The 21591-nt window shown below is 31.6% G+C and overlaps 1 protein-coding gene across 22 annotated transcripts in view; it reads right to left on the bottom strand.

Moving 5' to 3' along the window:
* The window catches only part of LOC147803249 (disheveled-associated activator of morphogenesis 2-like), a 76860-nt gene extending 67763 nt beyond the window's left edge, over nucleotides 1–9097 (bottom strand). For 14 of the 22 annotated variants that reach the window (XR_015428945.1, XR_015428946.1, XM_087150657.1 and 11 more), the window contains exons 1-3: nucleotides 8940–9097; nucleotides 7845–7944; nucleotides 2051–2186 (exon numbers count right to left, since the gene is read on the bottom strand). Coding sequence is in view for 1 of the 22 variants with exons in the window: in XM_087150673.1 (XP_087006799.1) it covers nucleotides 398–436; nucleotides 2051–2186; nucleotides 3441–3523; nucleotides 7845–7847 (261 nt within the window). In the remaining 21 variants the exon portion in view is untranslated. Of the gene's footprint in view, nucleotides 1–332; nucleotides 437–1956; nucleotides 2187–3436; nucleotides 3524–7283; nucleotides 7377–7844; nucleotides 7945–8814 lie in introns of those variants that run through there. The other 8 variants (XM_087150673.1, XM_087150672.1, XM_087150671.1 and 5 more) reach the window with 8 other exon arrangements.
* Nucleotides 9098–21591: the final 12494 nt, after the last annotated feature.

The following is a 21591-nucleotide window of genomic DNA, read 5'->3' as shown; positions in this document are numbered from 1 at the left end:
AAATAATTGTTTTTTCTAAAAACATGGTACTCTTAATACTTTAAAATCAACATTAATCAATAAGTGTACAGTGAAAATATTTGACATAGTTACATAGCTATTAGTAGCTGTTTCTTTTAAAAACAAAATCACAAAGACATTTTTTCAAAAATTTAAAATTATAGTACAAAAATAAAACTGTTACACACAGGATCTTAATATTTATAGAATTTGAAATTAAAAAAAATAGTAAAGAAAGAGTTGAAGCAATATAATAACTGCAAAAAAATCCAAAAGCAAATTTTTTTTCTTTTTTTCTGCAGATACTTTTCTTGTTCATTGGAAAGGAAAGAAATACTCCAAATTTTTCTCTCGTTTCGGAATAAAAAATAATAACAAAAGTTCTGCAATCAGAAGTTTAAAAGATCCCTCTAGAAAAGTTTTTTTCTTTCATTTTCTGAAAGAACACCATAATTTTTAAAGAACACGGATAAAAACATTTTATATTTTAATCAAATATGTGAGCGGGGATGTTGTTAGAAATTCAGACATTCGGAACACCATGAAATTCGGGGAGATGATAAATTCCATCTTAAAAATTAGATTTTTTGGTAACTTAAATCACACACAATAGCAACTTAATAGAAAGATAAGAAATTAAAAAACATTTTCCACTGACATTGGTCGTGAACAAGGCGATGATGATTGTTAAGAATCGAAAATTTTGTGATCGATAGCATGATGAGGCAATTTGGACAGCATTGCGCATGCATTCACCTCCTAGACAATCTGGAACCCTTCAATTTTAAGCTGGGTAGGCTTCAAGGTGCCAACAGAGATATGCATCAAAATTATTAAATAGAAACCGTAATACTTAGTATTTTCCTTCCTAAATGATTAAAACAGGGTTGCAACAGAAAAAAATGAACAAAATAGTTGCTTTTAGTAGCCTAAAACATGAAAATAGTTGCCTAAATAAGAACAAAAATTCAGCAAAAATAAGACTAAAATTTTATTAAATGACTTAATTGTCATATACCATGATACATTTAGTCAAGTTAGTGGCAAATACGATAATTTTTATGTCAACGTTAGTGTTCTAGCACTAAATTTTTATATAAAAAAATTTGCATATTTGCAGAAAATTAAATACTTTTAATTACTAGAATTCATTCAAATTCATGCACTGTGTTAAAAATTGGGATCTTTCAAATCATGCAGAATTTCTCAGCAATAACCGTTCAAAAGGCAATCGAGAAATGAAATAGACTTAGAATCTATGCAAATTGAACGCATTAAAAAGTGATGACTCAAATTTACAATCGAAAACTTTTTATTTTTTAATTATTTATTTAATTTTTTTTAATTTTATTATTTTTATTTTACATTTCCTAAGAAAATAAACTCAGTGTCTTCAGAAGATTTTGCGGGCTGCAGGTTTTCAACCCAATTATGCTAAAAACATTGCTAGAAGTACAGAAAAGTCTTCTCATAGTCTCCTTTTCCTGAAAATAGTTGCTTTTTTTAGTCTTTTCAGACAAAAAAAAAATTTTTTATTCAATTTCTGAATTTTTCTATAAATTGTTTAAATCAATTATTATATGGTAAAAACCATTTTAATTTTTAACATGTTTTAATTACTAAGAGCTTGTTAAAATTATAAAATAATACAATCACTTGCAAACATAAATTTTTTTTTTTTTTTTTTTGCTTTCATTGCAATAGAAGAAAATTTATTTATCTGTACTAATCCAATACTTTCAAAATTATATATTTTTTGTGGAAAAAAAGTATTTCTGCCTTAATATTTATGTACCTTTATTAACAATGACTATTTCCAAAATAATTAACACTTTAGAGGACTAAATTCTAGTCAATAAGTTATATAAGATTTTTCCACATGCCTACTCAAAAAGCTCCGTGAAACATTGCATGAAAAGATGATTTGTTTGTAAAATATTATAGATTTATTTATACTTTTGATTGGTATTAAAAAATATGCTCCAGTCTCTTCAGCAGTTGAACTTTTTATTCAACTTTCTTGAAATGTTAAAATACACAATATACTTACGGAATTATTCATGAGTGCTTTCACTCGCCCTATTAGTGAGGTGTGAATAAGACTTTCTGCTGTATTGTAATCCATACTGAGTAAGAAGTTCAATAATCCAGACAATCCATTTTGTTCTAAAAACCTCATCACAAAGCTGCAAATAAAATTATCTTTAAAACTAAATGATAATTTAGAAAAAAATTAGTTTTTCTAAGCAATTTAATAAACATAAATCATTATCAGATTATATTAGCATTATTATCAGATTGTATTACCATTATTATGAGATTATAAAAGAATATTACAATAGTGAATATTGAAAGAAAAAAATTAAATTAATGAAAGTTTGAACAATTAAAAGGTAGTTGAAAACAGTATTATCTAATGATCCTTCATAATTCATATTTTTGGAATTCTCGATAAATGCTATAAAAAATCTGATGAATAACAGTTGATGAAGGCAGGATTAAAAAAAAAAATACAAGTAGTTTCATTGTTTGATGAAATTTGAAAAATTCTTTTTCAAATTCCATTCTTCTTATAAATTCTCTGTTAACTCAACAAGTTACGTCTTTAATCTTGCATTCTTTGTTAATAATTTGTCAGGTTTTGATTACAATCTTCTTTTCTCCGAACTAAATACTATTACTTTCCAACCACAAAAGCCTAACCCATATCAACCTCTATTTTTCAATTAATTTCTTATAAGAATTCCATATGTACAAATTTATTAAGGATGGTGGTTGCAAAACAACTTGTTTCATATTATATACATGGACTTTGCCTTACTTACCTTAATTTATCTCAAGTAATCATAATTTTCAGAATTCACACACATTCTGGCTAATCAAGCTTTTACTATGTATTTATTGTATTCACAAAAAACATTTTCATTTGGGAACAAATTATAAATCGTAAGAATAAAAAATGTAATGAAATGAATTTAAATCCACGTTGGAGCAATTTAAGTATGTGCTACAACCCATAAATTTTCAAAATTAGAACAAAATTACTAAAGAGGTCAAACACCCTTTTGGGATTTATTGAAGATGCTCTAGTTAATCATTAAAATACTTATTATATTTCACTAATGGTATTATATTGGTCTTTTAGAAACAATTCTGTCAATTGTGGATCCCCACGATTCGCAAATTGTTTCTTAAATGGGAATAAAAAATATAAAAATTCATAATCTTTATGAAATTTGAAATCTTTGAATTTAATTCTTCTACGGCTTGCTTTAGAAGCTCTCTTGATAAAAATGGTCACAGAAGTATTCAAGATACAAATTGTTCTGCAGGACTTCATTTGTTCTGCGCTGTACGTCACAGTTTTAGGCACTTTCTGCTTCTGGGCCATTACATATCACTACAATACTTGTGCAAAAAAGATTTTAACTTTTACCTACAGTTGCATCCTTAATGCAGTTTTTAAGTTGTCTAAAAGTTTTGCACGGGATATTATTTCATCCTCTTCACGTGGAAACAATAACTGAAACATACCATAGTAAAATTTTTATTCTGTTAACTGAAGCACAGAAATAAATACTTAAAAAAATTAACTATAATGTAAATTTTGTGAATAAAATAAAAACATTTGTTTCAAAACTTACTTCAAAAAGTGTAGGGTGATTCCAATAGAGATGTGTCAAGCATTTTTAAAAATGCTTTCTTAAACATGAATTTCAAGTCAGTGTTTTCATCATGGAAAAAAAATGGGTGAGAATTTCTCACCCTTTGTCAAAAACAGGGTGAGATTTCAAAAAGTTAAGTGAGATTTCTAAAAACTAAAAAAACACAAAAACTCTTGAAAAAAAAATCATTTCTTTACTTTTAATACATTTTTAACGTCTTCTATTTTTTAAAGCATTGAATATTTTTGGTGCATCATCATAGAAGATTTTGCCTTTACAAGGCGTTTGTCCATCTTACATTACATTACATTAGCACATAAAAAATTTGAACGTCTTACATGAAGAAACCTTACCTACGGTAAACACGTGGTTGCAGAAAAATGTGTTTTGAAAGGGGTTCCGTGGTTGTGTTCTGTTGTTCGAAAAGGTTCTGAACAATACTGGTAATTAGGGAAGCTAGATAACGGGGCAGATGTTAAAAATAATGAAAGATCCAGGAAGAAAAGTGAAACAGATTTTATTCTAAAGGGCGTAATTCGAAGCTTTTTCCAAATTGCAAGAAATTCGCGAATTTTGAAATTGATTTATAGAATGCGCGAATTGCTCGCGGTAATCATTTTTTAATGCGAGAAAAGAAAAAAATATGCGAGATTCTCGCGTTCTCGCGCTGTAGTGAAAACACTGCAAGTGTAACTAAATCGATGATATGGTTGGTAATGTTTCTGATACAAGTACCAGAAGTTATCTAATTTAAAATTTTACATAAAAAAAAACATGCTTTTTTTTAAATTCTTTTTTTTAATAAAACCTGCAATAGGAGAAATACCAAATGAAATAGAGGTAAATGGAATGTACTTAATTCATGTAAACTAAGAAATATGAAAAAACAGTTAATGGAAGATAAACAAGATCAATTTCATTGCCTTGTTTATCTTCCGTTATTGTATAGTAAGGTACTTGTAAATAAACTTTTAAATGTTCAATTTTTGCATTGAAATTTCACTTTTCGAATTTAACATAACTAGGAATAGTTCATGTTTAATAAGCTTTGTATTTCCTAAATAGGGTTGATGTTTGTTGTAAGTACATAACAGATTTTATTATAAACTGTTCAGCATGAAGACAGACTTTATACTTATAGTTTTCAATCAAATCACTAAAATCCAGACAAGTATTTTAACATTTACATACCCTGATGGAATGAGTAGTTCATGTTATGAAGAATAAAAATCATAAACTAAATTTAATATTCACTTTTACATAAACTAATAGCATATAAGGTTTGAGTGATGGGCATCATTCTCAAAATTTTAGTCATGATTAAATTTATTTGGAGTGATTATTCTATAGCAATTAAAAAATAATTCAATGTACTAGCAGTAAACTCCTTATTCTTTCTTACAAATAGATCTGTAAGCTGCAAATCAAAGAAATTATCTTTCATATGCCTTAAGTACAAATATTACAACAGGTGTCATATTTAAAAAAGTTGAAAAGTCAAACTGTCAAAAATTAAATTCAAAATAATGGGTAATGCTTAACTAGTCAGAAAATTCTATTTCGTTGCTTGCCTATCCTGCTTGAACAATTCATCACAAAATGCTATAACACTGACAATGATCGTCTCAGTGCTTTGAATTATTATGCCAAATTTCATCGTATTAGGCACACAGACTTAGCCCAAAGATATTCATTTATGTAAATATAATAACAAATTTAAAATAACTTTTATGTATGGAAAAATTAGTACTTACATCTTATTTACTCCTTTAATCACAAAACTAAGGAACTAGTAAAACTATGAGCCTTTATTACTTAGAATTTGAAGAAAAAAATTATAGAAAGAGTCTATCAAAATAAGTGAGCAGGAAAATATTTAGAGGAAAGCTGTTAATTGTTTCAGAAGATATAGTTTAAAGCAAAATGTCAATATTTTAATTTCAAAGTGAGCTTTTGCAGCTATCTTAAATTTACAGAGTGGTGCAAAACTTAAAACTTTGCTCTCTAGACGGGGAGGTGTTGTTCTAATTTGTACAGGTCAATAGAACTAAAAGTTTAAAACTTAATGCGATTTAATGAAAAAAAATACAAATTTAGACTAATAAATATTTAAGCATCTGACACTGCTGTCTGGGCAAGCGAGGTAATGTTTCATAAGTTTCATTTTCATTTAATTTTCAGTTTTATATAAAATATTGATTATTAACATTGTTATGAGTTTTTAATTAAATTTACAGCATTAAGTTTTAATTAAATATTTCTTTAAATTAAACTCTTTGGTGAGTTGTAATAAAAATACAGTGCAATGGACAACATTAAAAATTTAATTAGTTTTTTAAGATAAGTTTTTCTTCAATGTTTGTTTATAGAATTATGGAAGCCTAATGCCTTTTTTAGGGATGCACTTTTTAGGCGGTGTCATGTGATCCGTATATATTTATATCTCATGTTAATATGTATTTATATCAGTATATGTAGGATTTATGCAGTGTTTTCCTTAAACGACTTTAGAAGCCCTGTCTACCCTTTGATCTCTATAAATGCACCCTCTTTACCTGTTCTGTAAAAATAGCCATCATCCCTTAAAAGCGCTGCCTATTTATTCATATTCCATTTTAAAGAAAAATAAATGACAATTACACAATGGTAAAATTTGTATAAGTATCTCTTTTTCCGAATAGGGAATATTAATGATTTTTTTTACGCGATTTTAAAGTTATTTTTTAATTAAATACTTTATTTTTAAAAAATGCACCATTAAATGCTTATTTTCTAATAATTTTCGGTTCGAGTTATAGAAAAAAGCTTTCAAGCTGTTTTTTAAGAAACAGTTTTTTTTTTTTTTTTTTTTTTTTTACAACTAAATATAGATCGGAGTTAGATTGCATAGTACAGTAGGGAACCGATTATCCGGAACGATCGGGACCATCGGTATTCCGGATAACTGATTTTTCCGGTTTTCTGAATCGCTACAAAAAGCCGTTTTTTTATTGTTAAACCCAACTAAAAAAAATAAAAAAATTGGAAATAATCTTAAAAAGAAGAAAAAACGATGAAGTAATACACTAATAATTATTTCCAAAATGATGGTAAGGTAAATATCTTTAAAAAAAGACAGAAAAATTCTAAAATCTTATGAGAAAAAAAAATGTTTTTTTTTTAAAATGGCGGGAAAACTTATCGAATTTCGTTCCGGTTTTTTGGTTTTCCGGTTTTCTGATTTCCGGATAACGGGTTCTGTACTGTATTCATATGCAGAGAAATTTTTGTATGATAAATTTTCTAAAATAAATTACTTAAAATCTAAAAAATATTTTACATTTTAAAAATATATTTCTAAGATGAGAAACCAAAAATATTGGGAATTATGAATCAAACTGTGAACTACAGGATGACTAAACCATAGCCACTTTCAAATAAAAACTAAAATACAATGATTTCAATAATTTATGAAGGAATTTTTCTTCTTAGTTAAGAACTAATGAACTTCTGACCATGTAAGTAAAACTTAATTGTACCTTAAATATAAATAATTTTTTAACACCCAAAAGAACATGATCATAGAATTTTCATTAAAATTCAGAAATACCCAGGTTTTTATGAATTTTAAGTATTTACCTGGGTAAATATCCAGAGTATTATATAATATATTTTAACTCTTTTTGCCTTGTTTTTCTTGTTATTTTATCCGTTTTGTTCTTTTAAATTGGCCTGCCATTGGAAATAAAAATATAATATAATATCTAAATGTAGGAAAATACAACTTATACGTAACTAATTTTGAATAGAAATTTTACAGTGCACAGATCAAGCCTGAAATTACTTAATTATTTAAGCTAGTTGATAAATATTCATTTTATGCATATTAAATATTTATGTTACAATACAAATTTGATAGCATTAGTTTACAATACAAATGGTGAAATACAAATTTTACAACATCGTATCTGCTGTAGCATATTTAACAGATATGGGATAATAATATTCTATTAAATTAAGCTAGTTGATAAACATGCATTTTACAGTGCTGACAGCACATGTTAAAAATTCATATTGTAGGCACATGATCAATTGACATGATTTATCAATTGATAAACTTAAAGTTTGGTTTCAGTAGTTATTATAAATTTTGAAACACACAAGAAAGAGAATTATTGGCTTAGGTTATTTTTTAATTACCATTAGATCAGCTGATAGCTTCTTAGATTTTTAACTACCAATGTCCATCAATTCTTTTATGTTTGCAATCTTCAGCTTCTAAAAAAATTTCGACGATGTTCTAGATAAGAAAGAAAATTTTTTTTTAATTAAGTGCAGGAATAAGCATAGTTATCAACATGAAAAGAAAAACAATATGATGATTTTACAAAAATGTAAATTTCACACCAACTTTCAAACCATATAGATATTTTTTCATGAACTTCAAACTTTGATAATTAAGTTCACTTTAAAACCAATTTATTGAATGTACCAATTTAACTAGGGAATAATTTTTTTTAATTTAAACTAATTATCTCAAAGAAAAAATTTTTTAGTGATAAAATTAAAAACTTTGTATAATTTGGGTGTCTTAAAAGTCAAGCAAATATTTGTAAACAAAGCTGTTTTTTATGATGGGTGCCCTCTTTTAAGGGGCTCTATACAGTTTCTAATGCCCTGCCCTTCTGAAGGTCTAGAATGAGCATCACAGATTTTATATCTTAATACAAAAGTTACAAAACAATGAAATAAAGATAATATTCCAATTAAAAACAGCAATTGGAATTCTGAGAAGTAATGTTTAAACACATTAGAATATTTCAGATAAACAAAGCTAAGTATTACACAATACACACAAATTTATCAAGAAAATAAATAAACTGGTTTCTTGAATGTTAAGCACTGTTTTAAACTAGCAAATGAATTATTTCAGTTTTGTTAACTCTTACTAATGAGTAAATTTCTCGTTTACTTCGTTACAGAACTATATAAGATATATTTACTACACCAAATAGGTTTACGCCATTTACAATATCCTACACAATTTCAATAATTTTTCTCCAAATAAAACTTCAAAATAAAAGAGAGCTTTTATAATAAATTTTAAACTAAAACTAGCTCAATAATAACAAGTGAACTATCGACCTAAATAAAGCAAAAATTTAAATACTATTTTCTGCAGATAATTTCGGTTCTGGACGTAATATTTATATAAAAATTACTATAACAAAATACTATAACATGCAACCTATCACTAGTCAACATGCAGAGCAAGTATTAAAAAAGGTTGTGCACCCCGAAATTTGTAGTTTCAAATAACTTTTTTTATTTTAGTCGAATTTTTTTAATTTAAAAATTCTCTTTTCGTAATAATATCAACAATTCAAATGCATGGAGTTGAGAGTATCTAAGATCCATGTTCAAATACCAATAAATAAAAAAAATTGTTTACATTAAGCCTGTTTCGAAGGATTGTGTGAAAATATTTTTACGCTTATAGCTTACTAGGAAAGCATCTTTAAAAAAAAGAGCAGAAATTAAAATAAATAATATACTTGTTGTTGTTGTTGTTACTTTACGTCGCACTAGAGCTGCACAATGGGCTATTGGCGACGGTCTGGGAAACATCCCGGAGGACGATCCGAAGACATGCCATCACAATTTTGATCCTCTGCGGAAGGGATGGCACCCCCGCTTCAGTAGCCCGACGACCTGCGCGCGAAGTCGAGCACTTTACGGTAGCACAGTTTAACGAGGACCAATACCGCACACCCTCGGTCCCTACGCAGACTGATCCAAGTGGTCACCCACCCGCACACTGACCGTAGCCAGTGATGCTTGACTTCGGTGATCTGCTGGGAACCGTGTCTTAACGATCAGTCCACTGCGGGACATAATATAATTCTAGGAGTAGAGTTAGTACGAATTAGAATAAAGCACGAATTATAGGAGCAGAAATTAGATTGCTGTTGTTGTTAATTTACGTCGCACTAGAGCTGCACATCCCGGAGGAATATACTGGAACTGATTTATGATTGATTTACATTTTGGGAACAAACTACGGAGAAATGTTGTTGAGGAGGAGCTACAAAAAAACTTATCAGAAGGCAATGCCGAGAAAGCCAATCAGCGCTCTCAAAATCTCTATGCGTGAAAAGAGAGTTTACATGCATCCTCAAGGATGATCCGAAGACATGCCATCACAATTTTGATCCTCTGCGGAGGGGACGGCACTCCCGCTTCGGTAGCCCGACGACCTGCGCGTGAAGTCGAGCACTTTACGGTAGCACAGTTTAACGAGGAAAAATACCGCACACCCTCGGTCCCCACGCAGACTGATCCAAGTGGTCACCCACCCGCACGCTGACCGTAGCCAGTGATGCTTGACTTCGGTGATCTGCTGGGAACCGTGTCTTAACGATCAGTCCACAGCGGGACCATCTTTCTTTGTTAAAGAACGCATAATGGAATAATAATAAAAAAATAAAAAATGAAATAAAATGGCAGGGTGGGGTTCGAATTTCGAAGTCGTCGAACTCCCTTTAATATCAAGTAATAATTTCCGCACTCGGCCCCTAAGTAGGGGCTTATGGTCCAAACATGTTTGCTGAAGAAAATTTTTATAGGTGAATAAGAAGGTGCAGGGGGGCCCTCAAAGGTCTATTGCAAAGCTGACCGTGAGAAAACTTTTAAAGCAAAATTGGGGCAGGCCTTTCGTGTTCGAGTGGCGTGGTGGTCAAGACACCGGCATAGTAGCTGACAACTGGGGCAAGAGACCCAGGTTCGAATACCAGCTACAGCAACTTTCAAAAAAAAATATTTTTTTTCTTCCGCTTATTTTGCTTTATATTATTTTTTAAATGAGCTTTTCTATATTTTTTAGGGTCTTAAATATAGAAAATAATTTTTTTACATCGGGAAAATGTCGAATAATGGGTAAAAACTGGAAAAATCTCGGAAAATTGATTTATTTCTATTGTTTTAAATTATTTTTACAATATATTCGACAGTTTATCATGCATAAGATCTCCTACAAGTAGAATCGTGCATTTTTTTTTGTTAAAGAACGCATAATGGAATAATAATGAAAAAATAAAAATAAAAAATAGTATAAAATGGGGGGGAGGGTTTCGAATTTCGAAGTCGTCTAACTCCCTTTAATATCAAGTTATAATTTTCAAACTTGGACCTTAAGTACGGGTCAATGGTCCTAACATGTTAGCTGAAGGAAATTTTTATAGATGAATTAGGGGGTGCAGGGGGGCCCTCAAAAGGTCTATTGCATAGCTGTCCATGAGAGGACTTTTGAAGCAAAATTGTGGCAGGCTTCTCGTGTTCGAGTGGCGTGGTGGTCAAGACACCGGCATAGTAGCTGACAACTGGGGCAAAGGACCCAGGTTCGAATCCCAGCACAGCAACTTTTAAAAAAAAATATTTTTTTTCTTCCGCTTATTTTGCTTTATATTATTTTTTAAATGAGCTTTTCTATATTTTTTAGGGTCTTAAATATAGAAAATAATTTTTTTACATCGGGAAAATGTCGAATAATGGGTAAAAACTGGAAAAATCTCGGAAAATTGATTTATTTCTATTGTTTTAAATTATTTTTACAATATAATCGACAGTTTATCATGCATAAGATCTCCTACAAGTAGAATCTTGCATTTTTTTTTGTTAAAGAACGCATAATGGAATAATAATGAAGAAATAAAAATAAAAAATAGTATAAAATGGCGGGGAGGGTTTCGAATTTCGAAGTCGTCTAACTCCCTTTTATATCAAGTTATAATTTTCAAACTTGGACCTTAAGTACGGGTCAATGGTCCTAACATGTTAGCTGAAGGAAATTTTTATAGGTGAATTAGGGGGTGTAGGGGGGCCCTCAAAAGGTCTATTGCATAGCTGTTCGTGAGAGGACTTTTGAAGCAAAATTGTGGCAGGCTTCTCGTGTTCGAGTGGCGTGGTGGTCAAGACACCGGCATAGTAGCTGACAACTGGGGCAAGAGACCCAGGTTCGAATACCAGCTACAGCAACTTTTAAAAAAAAATATTTTTTTTCTTCCGCTTATTTTGCTTTATATTATTTTTTAAATGAGCTTTTCTATATTTTTTAGGGTCTTAAATATAGAAAATAATTTTTTTACATCGGGAAAATGTCGAATAATGGGTAAAAACTGGAAAAATCTCGGAAAATTGATTTATTTCTATTGTTTTAAATTATTTTTACAATATATTCGACAGTTTATCATGCATAAGATCTCCTACAAGTAGAATCGTGCATTTTTTTTTGTTAAAGAACGCATATCGGAATAATAATGAAAAAATAAAAATAAAAAATAGTATAAAATGGGGGGGAGGGTTTCGAATTTCGAAGTCGTCTAACTCCCTTTAATATCAAGTTATAATTTTCAAACTTGGACCTTAAGTACGGGTCAATGGTCCTAACATGTTAGCTGAAGGAAATTTTTATAGATGAATTTGGGGGTGCAGGGGGGCCCTCAAAAGGTCTATTGCATAGCTGTCCGTGAGAGGACTTTTGAAGCAAAATTGTGGCAGGCTTCTCGTGTTCGAGTGGCGTGGTGGTCAAGACACCGGCATAGTAGCTGACAACTGGGGCAAAGGACCCAGGTTCGAATCCCAGCACAGCAACTTTTAAAAAAAAATATTTTTTTTCTTCCGCTTATTTTGCTTTATATTATTTTTTAAATGAGCTTTTCTATATTTTTTAGGGTCTTAAATATAGAAAATAATTTTTTTACATCGGGAAAATGTCGAATAATGGGTAAAAACTGGAAAAATCTCGGAAAATTGATTTATTTCTATTGTTTTAAATTATTTTTACAATATAATCGACAGTTTATCATGCATAAGATCTCCTACAAGTAGAATCTTGCATTTTTTTTTGTTAAAGAACGCATAATGGAATAATAATGAAGAAATAAAAATAAAAAATAGTATAAAATGGCGGGGAGGGTTTCGAATTTCGAAGTCGTCTAACTCCCTTTTATATCAAGTTATAATTTTCAAACTTGGACCTTAAGTACGGGTCAATGGTCCTAACATGTTAGCTGAAGGAAATTTTTATAGGTGAATTAGGGGGTGTAGGGGGGCCCTCAAAAGGTCTATTGCATAGCTGTTCGTGAGAGGACTTTTGAAGCAAAATTGTGGCAGGCTTCTCGTGTTCGAGTGGCGTGGTGGTCAAGACACCGGCATAGTAGCTGACAACTGGGGCAAGGGACCCAGGTTCGAATCCCAGCTACAGCAACTTTTAAAAAAAAATATTTTTTTTCTTCCGCTTATTTTGCTTTATATTATTTTTTAAATGAGCTTTTCTATATTTTTTAGGGTCTTAAATATAGAAAATAATTTTTTTACATCGGGAAAATGTCGAATAATGGGTAAAAACTGGAAAAATCTCGGAAAATTGATTTATTTCTATTGTTTTAAATTATTTTTACAATATATTCGACAGTTTATCATGCATAAGATCTCCTACAAGTAGAATCGTGCATTTTTTTTTTGTTATAATGGAATAATAATGGAATAATAATGAAAAAATAAAAATAAAAAAAGTATAAAATGGCGGGGAGGGTTTCGAATTTCGAAGTCGTCTAACTCCCTTTAATATCAAGTTATAATTTTCAAACTCGGACCTTAAGTACGGGTCAATGGTCCTAACATGTTAGCTGAAGGAAATTTTTATAGGTGAATTAGGGGGTGCAGGGGGGGCCCTCGAAAGGTCTATTGCATAGCTGTCCGTGAGAGGACTTTTGAAGCAAAATTGTGGCAGGCTTCTCGTGTTCGAGTGGCGTGGTGGTCAAGACACCGGCATAGTAGCTGACAAATGGGGCAAGGGACCCAGGTTCGAATCCCAGCTACAGCAACTTTCAAAAAAAAATATTTTTTTTCTTCCGCTTATTTTGCTTTATATTATTTTTTAAATGAGCTTTTCTATATTTTTTAGGGTCTTAAATATAGAAAATAATTTTTTTACATCGGGAAAATGTCGAATAATGGGTAAAAACTGGAAAAATCTCGGAAAATTGATTTATTTCTATTGTTTTAAATTATTTTTACAATATATTCGACAGTTTATCATGCATAAGATCTCCTACAAGTAGAATCGTGCATTTTTTTTTTGTTAAAGAACGCATAATGGAATAATAATGAAAAAATAAAAATAAAAAATAGTATAAAATGGCGGGGAGGGTTTCGAATTTCGAAGTCGTCTAACTCCCTTTAATATCAAGTTATAATTTTCAAACTTGGACCTTAAGTACGGGTCAATGGTCCTAACATGTTAGCTGAAGGAAATTTTTATAGATGAATTAGGGGGTGCAGGGGGGCCCTCAAAAGGTCTATTGCATAGCTGTCCGTGAGAGGACTTTTGAAGCAAAATTGTGGCAGGCTTCTCGTGTTCGAGTGGCGTGGTGGTCAAGACACCGGCATAGTAGCTGACAACTGGGGCAACGGACCCAGGTTCGAATCCCAGCACAGCAACTTTTAAAAAAAAATATTTTTTTTCTTCCGCTTATTTTGCTTTATATTATTTTTTAAATGAGCTTTTCTATATTTTTTAGGGTCTTAAATATAGAAAATAATTTTTTTACATCGGGAAAATGTCGAATAATGGGTAAAAACTGGAAAAATCTCGGAAAATTGATTTATTTCTATTGTTTTAAATTATTTTTACAATATAATCGACAGTTTATCATGCATAAGATCTCCTACAAGTAGAATCTTGCATTTTTTTTTGTTAAAGAACGCATAATGGAATAATAATGAAGAAATAAAAATAAAAAATAGTATAAAATGGCGGGGAGGGTTTCGAATTTCGAAGTCGTCTAACTCCCTTTTATATCAAGTTATAATTTTCAAACTTGGACCTTAAGTACGGGTCAATGGTCCTAACATGTTAGCTGAAGGAAATTTTTATAGGTGAATTAGGGGGTGTAGGGGGGCCCTCAAAAGGTCTATTGCATAGCTGTTCGTGAGAGGACTTTTGAAGCAAAATTGTGGCAGGCTTCTCGTGTTCGAGAGTCGTGGTGGTCAAGACACCGGCATAGTAGCTGACAACTGGGGCAAGGGACCCAGGTTCGAATCCCAGCTACAGCAACTTTTAAAAAAAAATATTTTTTTTCTTCCGCTTATTTTGCTTTATATTATTTTTTAAATGAGCTTTTCTATATTTTTTAGGGTCTTAAATATAGAAAATAATTTTTTTACATCGGGAAAATGTCGAATAATGGGTAAAAACTGGAAAAATCTCGGAAAATTGATTTATTTCTATTGTTTTAAATTATTTTTACAATATATTCGACAGTTTATCATGCATAAGATCTCCTACAAGTAGAATCGTGCATTTTTTTTTGTTATAATGGAATAATAATGGAATAATAATGAAAAAATAAAAATAAAAAAAGTATAAAATGGCGGGGAGGGTTTCGAATTTCGAAGTCGTCTAACTCCCTTTAATATCAAGTTATAATTTTCAAACTCGGACCTTAAGTACGGGTCAATGGTCCTAACATGTTAGCTGAAGGAAATTTTTATAGGTGAATTAGGGGCTGCAGGGGGGGCCCTCGAAAGGTCTATTGCATAGCTGTCCGTGAGAGGACTTTTGAAGCAAAATTGTGGCAGGCTTCTCGTGTTCGAGTGGCGTGGTGGTCAAGACACCGGCATAGTAGCTGACAAATGGGGCAAGGGACCCAGGTTCGAATCCCAGCTACAGCAACTTTCAAAAAAAAATATTTTTTTTCTTCCGCTTATTTTGCTTTATATTATTTTTTAAATGAGCTTTTCTATATTTTTTAGGGTCTTAAATATAGAAAATAATTTTTTTACATCGGGAAAATGTCGAATAATGGGTAAAAACTGGAAAAATCTCGGAAAATTGATTTATTTCTATTGTTTTAAATTATTTTTACAATATATTCGACAGTTTATCATGCATAAGATCTCCTACAAGTAGAATCGTGCATTTTTTTTTGTTAAAGAACGCATAATGGAATAATAATGAAAAAATAAAAATAAAAAATAGTATAAAATGGCGGGGAGGGTTTCGAATTTCGAAGTCGTCTAACTCCCTTTAATATCAAGTTATAATTTTCAAACTCGGACCTTAAGTACGGGTCAATGGTCCTAACATGTTAGCTGAAGGAAATTTTTATAGGTGAATTAGGCGGTGCAGGGGGGCCCTCAAAAGGTCTATTGCATAGTTGTCCGTGAGAGGACTTTTGAAGCAAAATTGTGGCAGGCTTCTCGCGTTCGAGTGGCGTGGTGGTCAAGACACCGGCATAGTAGCTGACAACTGGGGTAAGGGACCCAGGTTCGAATCCCAGCTACAGCAACTTTTAAAAAAAAATATTTTTTTTCTTCCGCTTATTTTGCTTTATATTATTTTTTAAATGAGCTTTTCTATATTTTTTAGGGTCTTAAATATAGAAAATAATTTTTTTACATAGGGAAAATGTCGAATAATGGGTAAAAACTGGAAAAATCTCGGAAAATTGATTTATTTCTATTGTTTTAAATTATTTTTACAATATATTCGACAGTTTATCATGCATAAGATCTCCTACAAGTAGAATCGTGCATTTTTTTTTGTTAAAGAACGCATAATGGAATAATAATGAAAAAATAAAAATAAAAAATAGTATAAAATGGCGGGGAGGGTTTCGAATTTCGAAGTCGTCTAACTCCCTTTAATATCAAGTTATAATTTTCAAACTCGGACCTTAAGTACGGGTCAATGGTCCTAACATGTTAGCTGAAGGAAATTTTTATAGGTGAATTAGGGGGTGCAGGGGGGCCCTCAAAAGGTCTATTGCATAGCTGTCCGTGAGAGGACTTTTGAAGCAAAATTGTGGCATGCTTCTCGCGTTCGAGTGGCGTGGTGGTCAAGACACCGGCATAGTAGCTGACAACTGGGGTAAGGGACCCAGGTTCGAATCCCAGCTACAGCAACTTTTAAAAAAAAATATTTTTTTTCTTCCGCTTATTTTGCTTTATATTATTTTTTAAATGAGCTTTTCTATATTTTTTAGGGTCTTAAATATAGAAAATAATTTTTTTACATAGGGAAAATGTCGAATAATGGGTAAAAACTGGAAAAATCTCGGAAAATTGATTTATTTCTATTGTTTTAAATTATTTTTACAATATATTCGACAGTTTATCATGCATAAGATCTCCTGCAAGTAGAATCGTGCATTTTTTTTGTTAAAGAACGCATAATGGAATAATAATGAAAAAATAAAAATAAAAAATAGTATAAAATGGCGGGGAGGGTTTCGAATTTCGAAGTCGTCTAACTCCCTTTAAAATCAAGTTATAATTTTCAAACTCGGACCTTAAGTACGGGTCAATGGTCCTAACATGTTAGCTGAAGGAAATTTTTATAGGTGAATTAGGGGGTGCAGGGGGGCCCTCAAAAGGTCTATTGCATAGCTGTCCGTGAGAGGACTTTTGAAGCAAAATTGTGGCAGGCTTCTCGTGTTCGAGTGGCGTGGTGGTCAAGACACCGGCATAGTAGCTGACAACTGGGGTAAGGGACCCAGGTTCGAATCCCAGCTACAGCAACTTTTAAAAAAAAATATTTTTTTTCTTCCGCTTATTTTGCTTTATATTATTTTTTAAATGAGCTTTTCTATATTTTTTAGGGTCTTAAATATAGAAAATAATTTTTTTACATAGGGAAAATGTCGAATAATGGGTAAAAACTGGAAAAATCTCGGAAAATTGATTTATTTCTATTGTTTTAAATTATTTTTACAATATATTCGACAGTTTATCATGCATAAGATCTCCTACAAGTAGAATCGTGCATTTTTTTTTGTTAAAGAACGCATAATGGAATATTAATGAAAAAATAAAAATAAAAAATAGTATAAAATGGCGGGGAGGGTTTCGAATTTCGAAGTCGTCTAACTCCCTTTAATATCAAGTTATAATTTTCAAACTCGGACCTTAAGTACGGGTCAATGGTCCTAACATGTTAGCTGAAGGAAATTTTTATAGGTGAATTAGGGGGTGCAGGAGGGCCCTCAAAAGGTCTATTGCATAGCTGTCCGTGAGAGGACTTTTGAAGCAAAATTGTGGCAGGCTTCTCGTGTTCGAGTGGCGTGGTGGTCAAGACACCGGCATAGTAGCTGACAACTGGGGCAAGGGACCCAGGTTCGAATACCAGCTACAGCAACTTTTAAAAAAAAATATTTTTTTTCTTCGGCTTATTTTGCTTTATATTATTTTTTAAATGAGCTTTTCTATATTTTTTAGGGTCTTAAATATAGAAAATAATTTTTTTACATCTGGAAAATGTCGAATAATGGGTAAAAACTGGAAAAATCTCGGAAAATTGATTTATTTCTATTGTTTTAAATTATTTTTACAATATAATCGACAGTTTATCATGCATAAGATCTCCTAAAAGTAGAATCGTGAATTTTTTTTTGTTAAAGAACGCATAATGGAATAATAATGAAAAAATAAAAATAAAAAATAGTATAAAATGGCGGGGAGGGTTTCGAATTTCGAAGTCGTCTAACTCCCTTTATTATCAAGTTATAATTTTCAAACTCGGACCTTAAGTACGGGTCAATGGTCCTAACATGTTAGCTGAAGGAAATTTTTATAGGTGAATTAGGGGGTGCAGGAGGGCCCTCAAAAGGTCTATTGCATAGCTGTCCGTGAGAGGACTTTTGAAGCAAAATTGTGGCAGGCTTCTCGTGTTCGAGTGGCGTGGTGGTCAAGACACCGGCATAGTAGCTGACAACTGGGGTAAGGGACCCAGGTTCGAATCCCAGCTACAGCAACTTTTAAAAAAAAATATTTTTTTTCTTCCGCTTATTTTGCTTTATATTATTTTTTAAATGAGCTTTTCTATATTTTTTAGGGTCTTAAATATAGAAAATAATTTTTTTACATAGGGAAAATGTCGAATAATGGGTAAAAACTGGAAAAATCTCGGAAAATTGATTTATTTCTATTGTTTTAAATTATTTTTACAATATATTCGACAGTTTATCATGCATAAGATCTCCTGCAAGTAGAATCGTGCATTTTTTTTGTTAAAGAACGCATAATGGAATAATAATGAAAAAATAAAAATAAAAAATAGTATAAAATGGCGGGGAGGGTTTCGAATTTCGAAGTCGTCTAACTCCCTTTAAAATCAAGTTATAATTTTCAAACTCGGACCTTAAGTACGGGTCAATGGTCCTAACATGTTAGCTGAAGGAAATTTTTATAGGTGAATTAGGGGGTGCAGGGGGGCCCTCAAAAGGTCTATTGCATAGCTGTCCGTGAGAGGACTTTTGAAGCAAAATTGTGGCAGGCTTCTCGTGTTCGAGTGGCGTGGTGGTCAAGACACCGGCATAGTAGCTGACAACTGGGGTAAGGGACCCAGGTTCGAATCCCAGCTACAGCAACTTTTAAAAAAAAATATTTTTTTTCTTCCGCTTATTTTGCTTTATATTATTTTTTAAATGAGCTTTTCTATATTTTTTAGGGTCTTAAATATAGAAAATAATTTTTTTACATAGGGAAAATGTCGAATAATGGGTAAAAACTGGAAAAATCTCGGAAAATTGATTTATTTCTATTGTTTTAAATTATTTTTACAATATATTCGACAGTTTATCATGCATAAGATCTCCTACAAGTAGAATCGTGCATTTTTTTTTGTTAAAGAACGCATAATGGAATATTAATGAAAAAATAAAAATAAAAAATAGTATAAAATGGCGGGGAGGGTTTCGAATTTCGAAGTCGTCTAACTCCCTTTAATATCAAGTTATAATTTTCAAACTCGGACCTTAAGTACGGGTCAATGGTCCTAACATGTTAGCTGAAGGAAATTTTTATAGGTGAATTAGGGGGTGCAGGAGGGCCCTCAAAAGGTCTATTGCATAGCTGTCCGTGAGAGGACTTTTGAAGCAAAATTGTGGCAGGCTTCTCGTGTTCGAGTGGCGTGGTGGTCAAGACACCGGCATAGTAGCTGACAACTGGGGCAAGGGACCCAGGTTCGAATACCAGCTACAGCAACTTTTAAAAAAAAATATTTTTTTTCTTCCGCTTATTTTGCTTTATATTATTTTTTAAATGAGCTTTTCTATATTTTTTAGGGTCTTAAATATAGAAAATAATTTTTTTACATCTGGAAAATGTCGAATAATGGGTAAAAACTGGAAAAATCTCGGAAAATTGATTTATTTCTATTGTTTTAAATTATTTTTACAATATAATCGACAGTTTATCATGCATAAGATCTCCTACAAGTAGAATCGTGAATTTTTTTTTGTTAAAGAACGCATAATGGAATAATAATGAAAAAATAAAAATAAAAAATAGTATAAAATGGCGGGGAGGGTTTCGAATTTCGAAGTCGTCTAACTCCCTTTATTATCAAGTTATAATTTTCAAACTCGGACCTTAAGTACGGGTCAATGGTCCTAACATGTTAGCTGAAGGAAATTTTTATAGGTGAATTAGGGGGTGCAGGAGGGCCCTCAAAAGGTCTATTGCATAGCTGTCCGTGAGAGGACTTTTGAAGCAAAATTGTGGCAGGCTTCTTGTGTTCGAGTGGCGTGGTGGTCAAGACACCGGCATAGTAGCTGACAACTGGGGTAAGGGACCCAGGTTCGAATCCCAGCTACAGCAACTTTTAAAAAAAAATATTTTTTTTCTTCCGCTTATTTTGCTTTATATTATTTTTTAAATGAGCTTTTCTATATTTTTTAGGGTCTTAAATATAGAAAATAATTTTTTTACATAGGGAAAATGTCGAATAATGGGTAAAAACTGGAAAAATCTCGGAAAATTGATTTATTTCTATTGTTTTAAATTATTTTTACAATATATTCGACAGTTTATCATGCATAAGATCTCCTGCAAGTAGAATCGTGCATTTTTTTCGTTAAAGAACGCATAATGGAATAATAATGAAAAAATAAAAATAAAAAATAGTATAAAATGGCGGGGAGGGTTTCGAATTTCGAAGTCGTCTAACTCCCTTTATTATCAAGTTATAATTTTCAAACTCGGACCTTAAGTACGGGTCAATGGTCCTAACATGTTAGCTGAAGGAAATTTTTATAGGTGAATTAGGGGGTGCAGGAGGGCCCTCAAAAGGTCTATTGCATAGCTGTCCGTGAGAGGACTTTTGAAGCAAAATTGTGGCAGGCTTCTTGTGTTCGAGTGGCGTGGTGGTCAAGACACCGGCATAGTAGCTGACAACTGGGGTAAGGGACCCAGGTTCGAATCCCAGCTACAGCAACTTTTAAAAAAAAATATTTTTTTTCTTCCGCTTATTTTGCTTTATATTATTTTTTAAATGAGCTTTTCTATATTTTTTAGGGTCTTAAATATAGAAAATAATTTTTTTACATAGGGAAAATGTCGAATAATGGGTAAAAACTGGAAAAATCTCGGAAAATTGATTTATTTCTATTGTTTTAAATTATTTTTACAATATATTCGACAGTTTATCATGCATAAGATCTCCTGCAAGTAGAATCGTGCATTTTTTTTGTTAAAGAACGCATAATGGAATAATAATGAAAAAATAAAAATAAAAAATAGTATAAAATGGCGGGGAGGGTTTCGAATTTCGAAGTCGTCTAACTCCCTTTAAAATCAAGTTATAATTTTCAAACTCGGACCTTAAGTACGGGTCAATGGTCCTAACATGTTAGCTGAAGGAAATTTTTATAGGTGAATTAGGGGGTGCAGGGGGGCCCTCAAAAGGTCTATTGCATAGCTGTCCGTGAGAGGACTTTTGAAGCAAAATTGTGGCAGGCTTCTCGTGTTCGAGTGGCGTGGTGGTCAAGACACCGGCATAGTAGCTGACAACTGGGGTAAGGGACCCAGGTTCGAATCCCAGCTACAGCAACTTTTAAAAAAAAATATTTTTTTTCTTCCGCTTATTTTGCTTTATATTATTTTTTAA

This window comes from Parasteatoda tepidariorum, chromosome 9 (genome assembly GCF_982258835.1).
Source record: "Parasteatoda tepidariorum strain Cologne lab strain chromosome 9, Ptep-v5.0, whole genome shotgun sequence".
NCBI lineage: Eukaryota > Metazoa > Arthropoda > Arachnida > Araneae > Theridiidae > Parasteatoda > Parasteatoda tepidariorum.
This window is presented reverse-complemented; position numbering and strand designations above follow the sequence as displayed.